This window comes from Temnothorax americanus, unplaced genomic scaffold, assembly GCF_048541705.1.
Source record: "Temnothorax americanus isolate GAGA-0224 unplaced genomic scaffold, ASM4854170v1 Scaffold60, whole genome shotgun sequence".
NCBI lineage: Eukaryota > Metazoa > Arthropoda > Insecta > Hymenoptera > Formicidae > Temnothorax > Temnothorax americanus.
Window position 1 is genome coordinate 654,341 of NW_027509752.1, and position 11,778 is coordinate 666,118.

At 28.8% G+C, this 11,778-nt stretch overlaps 1 protein-coding gene across 1 annotated transcript in view; it reads left to right on the forward strand.

The window, feature by feature from the left end:
* The window catches only part of L(2)gd1 (lethal (2) giant discs 1), a 38,131-nt gene extending 28,685 nt beyond the window's left edge, over nt 1-9,446 (forward strand). Inside the window, exons 11-16 of the mRNA XM_077420780.1 lie at nt 125-486; nt 677-852; nt 4,464-4,730; nt 8,602-8,640; nt 8,942-9,032; nt 9,114-9,446. Coding sequence (XP_077276906.1) covers nt 125-486; nt 677-852; nt 4,464-4,730; nt 8,602-8,640; nt 8,942-9,032; nt 9,114-9,233 — 1,055 coding nt within the window. The 3' untranslated portion in view covers nt 9,234-9,446. The remainder of the gene's footprint in view (nt 1-124; nt 487-676; nt 853-4,463; nt 4,731-8,601; nt 8,641-8,941; nt 9,033-9,113) is intronic.
* Nucleotides 9,447-11,778: the final 2,332 nt, after the last annotated feature.

Consider the following 11,778-nt stretch of genomic DNA (forward strand, 5'->3'; position numbering starts at 1 on the left):
TTAAACCAATTTTGTATATTGTTTTTGTAAATTGTTTTGCGTAAATTTATCTGTTTTTGAGATATTGGTTTGATTTCATTAAAATAGAACACTTTCTATATTTATACTATATTTTTTTTATTAGGACTGAAACCAAATCAGAGAATTACGTCGCGTGCAGAGAAGCAAATGCTACAGTTGCAACTACGGCAACGTGAATTAAAGCAAGCTGCTCTAAATGCAAAGAAAGACGGGGACATGGATTTGGCACGTGACTATCTAAGACAAGGAAAAGGAATACAACCTTTAATTGAAGCTAGCAAAGCTGGCCTGCCCGTCGACATGACTTCGATTCCATTGTCACCTCTTGAAAAAGTAGAGCTCAGTACATCACAAAAGGATGAAAATTTTATATTGGTATCTTCCGAAGATTTTTTGGAGGGCTTGAACGGAACAGACGATAAAATTTATGAAAATCTTGAAACTCAATTAATTAAACAAATTAAGGTGATAATTATATGATATTGTACAGCTAAAAAGAAAATTTATTGAATATTATGGAAAGATTCTCTCTCTCTCACATATACTAACATTTGCATACTTTATTAAACATTATTTTCTAAGCTGTAAGAATTAATTTAAATTAATAATTATACAATTTATTACTTTTTATAATACTTACAATTAATTTTTACAGTGGTGTTTGTCTACGCGAGATCACTCAAAAGCACTGGGAGATGTTCCTGGATATAACAGATGGGAGCGGCTTGCACTGAGTTACACGCGAGATTTAGATATGCTGAGAGTTCGAAAACGTGACTCACTGCCACCACCACAACACCATTATGAAACAAAAACTTATCAAATAGTACAGTTAGTATACATTTATATGTAATTTAGATTTACATACAAGGTTTAGAAAAAAAAAGAAGATTATAGCATAAAAGTTTTATATTTTTGATTTATACAAAATTCATAAAAATTGTCCGTCTTAATAATCTTTGTGTTTTAATGTATTTTTCTATTTTTTTTAATTGTAAACCTAGAAATAATTTCTATAGTTTTCTCGGAAATATTTCTGAAATGTTTTGTTAATAATAATTAATAACACAGGCACACAAAAAAAAGTGGTCTGTACCAAAGACTAGACCCATCATTTCTTATGTATTTTGACGTGCTGAATCCAAATCCGGGGTCAAAGTTGACCCCCACCACACCAATTTTTTTTAAATCGCGAAAAACCACCATTGAAAGAGCTGCGGTCTTCCACAAAACCAGGTCTGGGTACGTCCAACTCGGCCGTAACGTCGGTTGCCACATTTGTACCTGACGCTGATCCATCTTACAGCGGGATTTTCTGTTTTAAAGGGTGATTTTTCGTGATTAAAAAGAAAGTGGGGGGTGGTACAGTAATGCTGGCCCGAGATTCGGATTCAGGACATCAAAGTACATATAATTTGGGTCTTACAGTTGGTTGCCACATTTGTACCTAACGCTGACTCGCACCTTATATTGTGATTTTCCGTTTTCAATGGTGGTTTTTCGCGATTTCAGCTCCGTATAATGCCACGCTTTCTACCAGTGCCTCCAACATTTTCATTCTTCTTCTAAAATCTTTAAATATTCTCTCCTATGCTCCATGTTCTCTTCATCTCTATTGTAGCCTTCTTTATCCTATCTTTTATATGATTCTCCGCTCCCCCATTTTTCTGTAGTATATATCCCAGATACTTTATTTCTTTAACCTTCTCTATTTCTTCTCTCTCTCTCTCTCTCTCCTCTCGCCACTTCCATTTCTTTTTCTTTCTTCTTCCCCTCGCTTTCTCGAACACCATTATTTTTTATTTCTCCGGACTCAAACTCAAACCTTTCCCTTCCAAATATCTTTTGAACCTCCTCATCATTTCCTTCAATTCCGCTTCTTTCGTCGCTATTAACACTACGTCATCTGCGTATGATATTGACCAAAATTTTTCTTTCCCTATTACAAGGCCTCATGCTTGCCCTTTTTCCATTTCCTCCTTAAATCTATGATGTATACATTGAATAGATTCGGGCTCAACGGGCGTTTGCCTTAGTCCCTTTTCTGTCCAAAATTCCTCTGTCTTTTTATCTCTTATCTTCACTACATTTTTTGTTTCTTTGTATGTCTCCATTATTCTTCGTCTCAAGTTATCTTCAATTCCTATCTTTCTTATTATTTTATTCAATTTCCTTCTATCCACTTTTTTTATCGAAAGCTACTTTAAGGTCCACAAAGAATGCAAAAACCTTTCCACCTTTCTTACTCAGCTCCTTATTCGCTACATAATTTACCGTGTATACTGCATCCATCGTTCCTCTGTTCCTTCTAAACCCGAATTGCCCCTCCCTTAGCTTAGACTCCACCTCTTTCTCCAACCTCGCATTTAAGATACTTGCATATATTTTGTACGCCGTATTCATTAAAGTAACTCCTCGGTAATTTCTTGGGTCGTTTCTCTCTCCTCTTTTATGAATTAGACTAATCATACCTTTATTCCAATTTCCCTGTATGCCCTCTCCTTTCTAGATTCTGTTGATTAACTTCAGGAATTCTTCACCTACATCCTTCTGCATAAATCTCCACGCCTCGTTCTCAATCCCGTCCTCTCCTGTTGCCTTTCCTATCTTCAGTTTCTTTATTACTTCAATCAACTCTTCCCTCGATATTTCTTCAACTCCCTTTGTTACCTCCATTCTCGTGCCATCTTCTTTTTCTTCGTTTTCTATGTCTAGCACCACTCTTTTCTCTGTCTCTCCACTCGTTTATATTTATCTCCTCGCTTATCCTCTCAGCTTTCTTTTTCCTGTATTTATTTATATACTTCCAAGTTTTTTTGCTTCGTTTTTGCTTCCTCATAGAGGAAGCTTTGTTTTCGTAAAAAAAATAATTTTTTTTGTTTTTCTGAATGTGTTCAGAATGTTCTAAAATGTCGAAAAATTGCAATTAAAAAAAAAATGTCTGTATATATGTGTGTGTGTATGTGTGTGTGTATGTGTGTGTGTATGTGACAAATTTAAAATTATATATGAAATAGGGGTAGAAAAAACTGAAGAATATAATAGAATTAATAAAAATTGCTAATAATTAAGGGGTTCTTTTTTAATAAAATTTTGAATTTGCAGAAATGTTTGTTTATGCTTTAATTTCCGAAAATTTGGAGATATTGATTTATTTTTAATTTTATTATATTTTTTAGTCTTTTCTACTCCTATTTCATATATAATTCGTTAAGATTTGGTTGATTAGTTCTGGAGTTATAGAAATTTCGGTAAATTTGCTCTAACTTTCGCAAATATTGAGATATCGGGCTTCTTTATAGTTTTTAAGTGTGCAAGTAGAATCTTTTGCTCACAAAGCTTCTTCTATGAGGAAGCCAAAAAAAATAAATACTAATAATTATACATTAAATAAAATAAAAGCTTCCTCATATACATTAAATTTATACATTAAATAAAATAAGCTTCCTGTAATAATGAGGAAGCAATGTGCAAGTTTGTAATTTGCATCCTTTTAATTTTTCTTATCTTTTCTTTTTCTTCGTTTTTGTGCCTCCTTTCTGCTCCGTACACCATTCCTTGTGCTCCTTTCTTTCTCTCACATACTCTTTTTTTCCGATCCTTCCCTTCTTCCAGTCCCTCATCAATCTCTTCAATCTTCTTTTCCTTTCCTTCCATTCTTTATTATACCATTTTTTTCTTCCTAATCTCCATGGTATTATCCTTTTCTTCCGCTTTGTGATAGCGCTCTTTACTTTTTCTTTCATCTCCTTCCAGATATCCTCTGTATTTATTTGTGTACTTGACCATCCTTCACATTTCTCATGATATTCTCTCCTCCCATCTTCTGTCCAGTTGCTTCTCTCTATTTCTATTTCTTTCTTCCTTCTCCCTGTCTCCATCACCCGTGGTCCTGTCAACTCCACCTCCAGCGGAACATGACCCGATTCCGTTTTAATTTCTTCTTCCACCATATTTATTTCTTCTCCTGCTCTGTCATTCCCTAAGACATAGTCTATAACCGATGATCTCAAGTCTCCTACATAAGTCTCTCCATCCCCCTTCCCTTCCAAAACTCCGAAATGTTTTGTTATATTTTTCTTTCCGTTCTCTGTACTATCTATAAATGTTTTACAATATATCCTAGGTTTCAATTAAAATTTTATTGAATTTAGCTAAAAATTTATCCTTATTTCTTTATATATTAATTTCTTTTATATTTACTGGTAAAAACAATAAAATACACATCATAGAACGATATTATTTACTCAATTTTAAAATGTGAATGCTTTTTAAAGTGAGAGACTAGATAACTGTAATTTTTTTTGTAATTTTATTATGAAGGAGATATTGTGTACATTAATTGTTCAATTTTATTGCTTTTCTATCAAATTATTTCTCATTTTTTAAATTTTTTGTTCATATTATAAAGATTGAATATAAAGGAATCTGTATTTTTTCAGGAGTTGCACGGATTTAAACGATAGTGATATAGAAATTTCTATAATTAGAGGAATTAATTATTCTCGGGAAGCAGATACATATGTAATGTGTGAATTTCCATTTCCATTGGATAATCATCCTATAGAGAGGACATCGACGATCAAAGATTCTGCCAATCCTGAGTACCAAGCTGTATTTTTGCTGAATGGCATTATAAATCGCACCTCCAGACAATGTCAGAGAGCATTCAAACGACATGCCTTGAAGTGTGAAGTTTGGGCAAAAGGGTAATTTAATGATAGTGTTTAACATTAATCTATGTTAATTAAACTGAAAATTAATTTGAGCTTTGACTCATACAACGAAATATTTTTAGAGATTACGATTATACAATAGATAATTTTGTAATTATTAAGTGAATATGATAGGTTATTTTATTTTTTGAGCATTGATATAAATGAAGATATAATGAAGGCTTATGCACGATTAATTTTATAATTCCTTATTCTAATATTTTAATCTTACTAAATTACCTTGTCTGACTTCGTTTGTTGTTAATAGGTTTGTTATTTCTATATTGCAAGTTGTGTTGAATTATGACGTCAGAAGCAAGAAAAACTGTGTTTTTCTTGCAAATTTTAATTGTTAAAAATATGATCAATCTTATAATCTTGTTATTTCATGTGCAATAACCTGATACAAAGAGGTGCCCAAAATGGCTCTTAGAATCCTCTTTTTGAACAAAAAAATTTTGAATTGAGTAAGGTATTATTGGAAAGGTTTTCAAAAGTGGATCATTATTTGCAAAAAAACTATTACGTTACGTCAGAATTAACATCTAGTTTTTAAAATATTGTGGATTGGAGTTCCAGTTAAATTGCCTAATTTGTCAATAGTAAACTTGTTTCTTTGAGTAAAATCGAACATTATAGTCATTTTGGTTGCGATTACAATCACAATTGTGATGTCGAATATTGTAGCTTAATTGCGTGCTTTTTTAAATATAAATCAGTTATTCCTTGTCAGCAGTATATATTCTTTTTTGGAACAATATTAGTGTTCCACTAAAGAAAAAAGAAGAATATATATAAAATAAAGAAAAAAAGAGAAAAAATAAAGAAAGAAAAGAAAAAAGTAAAATAAGAAAGAAAAGAAAAGATTTAGATGCAAAGTGACGGTTGCAAGGTGACTGTTGCTGTTGCTGATGATGAGTTGAAGGAAGAATAGCTATAAGAAATAATCGCTCAGAAAATATTTATTGCAATATTTATTGTAGAAATTAATGCAGTTTTGCAGCTAAAAACTGGAATTTGATTACATAACAAAAGATTGTTGTAGAATTACTTGAGAAATAGAAATAAAAATTTTTTGGCTTAAAGAGAACGTTTGCACATTGTACTGCAATGTGACAGAGTATGTGCGTTAAATCGAAATTAATTTTTGAACACTACGTTGGACGCATCCAAAGTGATTTTAGTTATAAAATAATCAAATTTTATTATTTTATTGATTCAAAATAGTTTATAATATATAACGTGATAAACTATTTTGAATATACTACTTTGAACGTGATAAAAGTATATAGATATATTTGTAATTAGTAAAAAATTAATTTTAATCTGATATTTCAAATATTTTATTTGTGTTCAGAAAGGGGATTTTCTGGTTGTCACTCTTTTTTGTTATAATATATGTCACACTAAATAAATTGATTTTTTGCATCTGCATCATGCATATTTAATAGTATATATTGTTGATAAATATACCGAAAATTGCCTTTTTAGATTCGCGGATTAATAAACAGTTATGTCTCAATAATTAGTATGGAAAGTTAATTTTGACTAAAAATATAATATACATGTAGATTGAATTTAATGTATTTAATATATTTAATAATACACACACACAAGAATAATACGAGAAAAATAGAATAATAAGAGAACGGAATCTTTCAAAATATTTTATCAATAAATCTATTGAATGCAAGTAATAGTATACACTATGAATTAGACAAAAAGTTAATTTATTTTGATACCAAGGAGAAAAAGATTTGCGTAATTTTTCGTCTATTAACTTATGCAAAGATAGAAAATATTCTAGGCTCTAGAAATTTTTTACCTACAGATGTATTGACTAATTTAGAAATTATTTTTTTTTAGCATTCTGGAAATTTATTATTTATAATAATTTTTAACTTTTAACATTAAATATCTTTATACTTGATCTTTGAATTATAAAGAACTTCATCTATTTTATAAATGAGTTTTGGGTCATAAACGCACATACTTGACTTCTATATGCATTTGTAGAAGAGATTGACAGAAATAATAATAACACAGTTTCAAGTCTCAAAAAACATAGGAAAAGACATTTTCTGGGGCGTAAATTTCGCATATTACCATATGTAATTAGCTAGTTGGCACTAAAAACTTTACACTATTTAACTTAAATATTATAATATCATTAACTTTATATAAAATAATATATTTTATGATATTGTCCAGACTTTCTTGCGTTCAGGGCATTTTCCCGCGGTACCGAACAAACTTATTGGCTTGTTCGACTAATTGTAAGTCAGGCCTGTGGTTGGTTTACACTTTTCAGGAGAAAAAAAACCGCAAGAATCAAGCTACCATAAGGGTACATTACAGATATTTTTATATCATTTTCTGACAATTATAACGGTGAAAATAATAGTGAATACTGAATAGGTATTATATAAGACTGGTAATTGAATCGGTTATAACTTTTTCTGTCCATTGTTCCACAACCTATTTTTTCTAATGTTGTACGCCAGTGGCCTATTTTGGACGAGGTTCTTTGTTGATATTTATTTGCTATTTGATTGATAAAATTTAAATCTTTATTTAATCTTTTTTAATCTTTGTGTGTGTGGTTCTATATTTCTGAAGTCTAATTCCTGAAAAGCTTTTAATATTCAATAATTTATAATTTAAAAATTAGAATTACATTCTGTAGCTTTAATGGTCTCTCTTGCTTGAAATAGTTGAGATATAGATATTCTGTTTTTTGTTACTTATTTTGTATATGTAAAATATATGTTTCTTAAGGTTTTATTAAGATAGATTCCAAGCACCAAAATCATTAAGAAAAAATCAATTCCAAACTGATACAAAGTTCAAAACAAAGGAAATTTTGAAAGAAAAGGTATGTTATAAATATTAAAATATAAGAAAAATACACATCAATCTTTAATATAAGTCTCCTCCTCGGTCTACACAACGTTTCATTAGTTATTCGATATCATCAGAATAAAATTTATTTGATTTCAAAATAATCTCTTGATGTGTCGTTTCTTTTTATTTGATCAATATTGCTGATTTTTTTAAATTTTATTTTTAGCAGCTTTGAATAGTTCATATTATTTATTGTCACACCTTTTTGGTGCAAAGTATGTCAAAATAAGGCAAAGGAAGCAAGAGCTGAGAGAGCAATGAAATAAATTTTATTTTGATGGCATCAATCAGTGAAACGTTGAACCACTTGTATAGAACAAGGAGGATTATATTGAAGATTGATATTTTTTTTCATATATTTTAATGCTTAATACACTTTTTTCAAAAATTTATTTTCTGAATTACATTTGTAAAAAAAGAATCTACATAAACGATATTACGATTTAGAATAACACAGTCTAAGATTCCATGTAGAAATATCGTTTTAATTTGTTTAAAAAATAATTTTGTAAAAAGAATTGGGACAATTGTATAATGATTATTTCGAATTTTACTTAATAATTTCCAATGATAATGGTACTTTGTTCGTAAGAATTTATATTTTTTTTTAAAAAGAAAATTATGTTTCCAGAATAAAAGAATAAGGTTTTTTGATTGATTATCTTTTTAAGATAGATGATAATCAACGCTTCTAATGATAGTGAAAAAGAGTTAGCTTTTTTAATTGTAAAAAATAGGTTTGTATTATCTCCTGTCCCTCCTGTTTGGTTTAGGATATCATATATATATATTAGGGTGTTATTTTGGAGCAACTTTTTTTTTTATTTCACGAATAGCATATATACTTGCAGCCCTTGCAGGAAGGTAAAATAAGATATATATATATACACATTTATTACGTGATAAAACATTAGTTGTACAATGAGAATGTTATATCCAAAAAGTAGAACGTTGTTTGCAGATGCTCGCTGAATCCCATCTTGTGTTGCACTCATCCCAGGTATGACATTCCTATATTTCTGTAGAATATGCGCAGTTATATGCACAGAAAAATTTTGATGTTTTTAAGTATAATGCATATTTTGATATCATGTCTTTTTATTTTTCTGTAAAAAAAAACCATGTTATAAATTTTATGATATTACACGAGCAATTTGTAACAACGTATACTTCTAAATGTAAAAGCGATTTTTCGATTATAATGTGTTTATATATTTTTATATATTTATTTAATATTATATATATATATATATATATATATATATATATATATATATATTAATTTTCTTTTCATGTTACAGAGGTTTCTTTCGAAGTGATAGCTTGCTTGGTACAGTAATGATCAAGTTACAACTTCTAGAGTCTCAATGCACTCTACATGATTCTTTTCCGGTAATTAAATAATTAACTTTTTTATACTCACTGTTTCTATGCAAACAATAATAATAATAAACTCATCACGATATATTTCAGCTTATGGATGGCAGAAAAGCAACGGGAGGAAAATTGGAGTTAAAAATCCGTCTCAGGAATCCTATTCTTTTTAAGCAAATTGAAAATATCACGGATAAATGGCTAACTATTGATCAATAATTTAATTTACTGACTCAGCAAAAATTTATGTTTAATTTGCTATCGATTGTATTATGAAGCCTTTGAAAACAACGCATAGAAAATAAAATACTACTTTTTAATAACAAATAATGATATAAATAAGATAAAAAGCCATGTATATATATCTAAACACAATAATGTAATAAGCAAAAATGTAAATATTTTCTATGTAATTATAATAGATGAGCTACACATACAATTTATATTTAATATATATATTTAATATAAATATACATAAAAAAAAGAGAGAGAGAGTTTTGATTATTTTGCAAAGTAAAGTATTCACACCGAATTAATTACATTTTTTATATATACAGTGATTTACAAAGTGTGTATGAAAATTATATTAAAAAAATAAAATTATTTTTTTTAAAAGATTGGAACAAATATTTTAAAACTTTGTTAAACATTGCTAAATTTTAAATATAATTATATAGTTTTACATAATATAAAATTATATTCTCGTTTTCTTGTATTTTTATGTATTCTTCATTTTAACATATTTTATTTTTAAATATACGTACATACTTGGTGGGCTAAATAAAGTGTTAAAATTATAGCTTAATGGATTGTATAACCAATTTTATCGGTTGAAAATGAGCTTTCACATGAGCTAAATTTCATATTTCGAGAAAATCTTTTGGAGAGCAGTAGTGACAAACTTTGTTTTTTTAAATGACACTTTATCCAAATTTAAATGATATCCCAAACGTGAATTGATTCTACGTGAAAAAATAAGTATCTTTTACTTAAACGTTTTGTCTCAAGTAATTTTTTTTAAGTTTAAAAGCATTTAATGATGATGATTGATGATTCTCCGAAGATACGCTTCTAATCGATGAAAAACGATATGATAGTTTTCGATGCCATAACGTTGAGAACATTATGTGTTTGATGTTTCGACGAGCACTGATAATATATTCACTTTTATATTAAATTATAACGTATCGTGAAGTAGTCATTAGAGTATAAGAGAAAATGAAGTAATTTTCCACATTTTTACCGGATTTAAATAAAATAAAGCATTACATTCTCGCTTATTTTTTATCTGTAGTAAACAAAATCATGAAGGTCAGTTAATAAAGTTGGTAGAAGACGGAATTCTATGAGGTAAATTATTTTAAATACTTTTATTATAAAAAATAATTATTTTAGACAAAAATTTTTAAGTAAAAGTTGGTTATTTTTCCACTTAGAATCGACTCATGTTAAAATTTTGATGGAGTTTAAAAAACAAAAAACAAGTTTAAAAAACAAAATTTACTTCCAAGGTTCTCAAAGAATGAAATTTAGCCCACGCGTATGAAACCTTATTTCTCTATCTCTCTTATTCCTTTATGTTTTCTATTCCTGTTAGTTCACTTACGAAAGTATTCAGGCAAAATAAAAGAATATATAAAAAACTATACTTTAAATATAATTGCATTAATTTTACACTGCACTAATTATAATTAAAAATTATAATATATTGGACTAATAGAAACTTTATAGGAATATATTTCTATTGAAAAATATTCTTTTTTGTATCCTTATAATTTGTTCTAAAATAATTCTTTGAGTAAATGTACAAAAACGGTTATGCCAAATTGGTGTTAGAACAATTTGAATGTTTAGTCTTTTCACATGTTGTCTGCCAGACGAGTGCACCTATGCGAAAAAAACTCCTTTATGATGTTTTAAATACAATTTAATTAATGAAGAATAAAACAAAAAAGATCTGCTAGGACGATGTTTAGATGGTTTCAATCAAAATAACAAAGTCTCTGTTATATGAAGATAGCTCTGAGGATAATATTCAGCGGTACCTCTATAATTATAAAAATTACAGTAAAGGTATTTAATGAGATGATCATATAGAGAGATTTTAAAAATCGTGGATATAAATTGGCCATAATTTATATAAATATTATGATGAGGAGGTACGCATCATATCCACTATACTGAGCGCCAGATGCAATTAACGCTCTATGCTGCATAGAGCTTTAACTAACTTCGCAGAAGATATTTTTTAGGTAAGAGCTATTAATTCACTGCAGAAAACTTATTACAGAAACAGCTGACTTATAAGTTGAAATTTACAATAAAAATAAATATATCAGTAATAAATAATAAAGATAATATGTAACGGGCGAAATTTCGATTTTTATTTATTTTTAGCAATAAGTGTAAAACATGTGAATATGTACGTACGTTCATTGTATTACAGAATGGTTCCAAAAATAGTATAAAAGATTTGAAACAATTTCTTGTATTCTATGAACTAGATATAGGTACCATGTAATTTACAGAAGGAGAAACAGAATAATACGCGCACTAAAGCTGAATTCACGTTTCTCGAGAACAATATGGCAGGTGAACCTCACTAACAAACTATTGTCTGATAATCGTTCGACTCTGTCTCCATCCAATTCGCTATACCATTAGTTCATTTCCCAAGCTGTACATAGGAATTCTCATTTTAGAAAGATATTTGAGACTCTATAAAAGTTGCTTTTTGTATGCAAAATAAATCGAATTTTGTTTC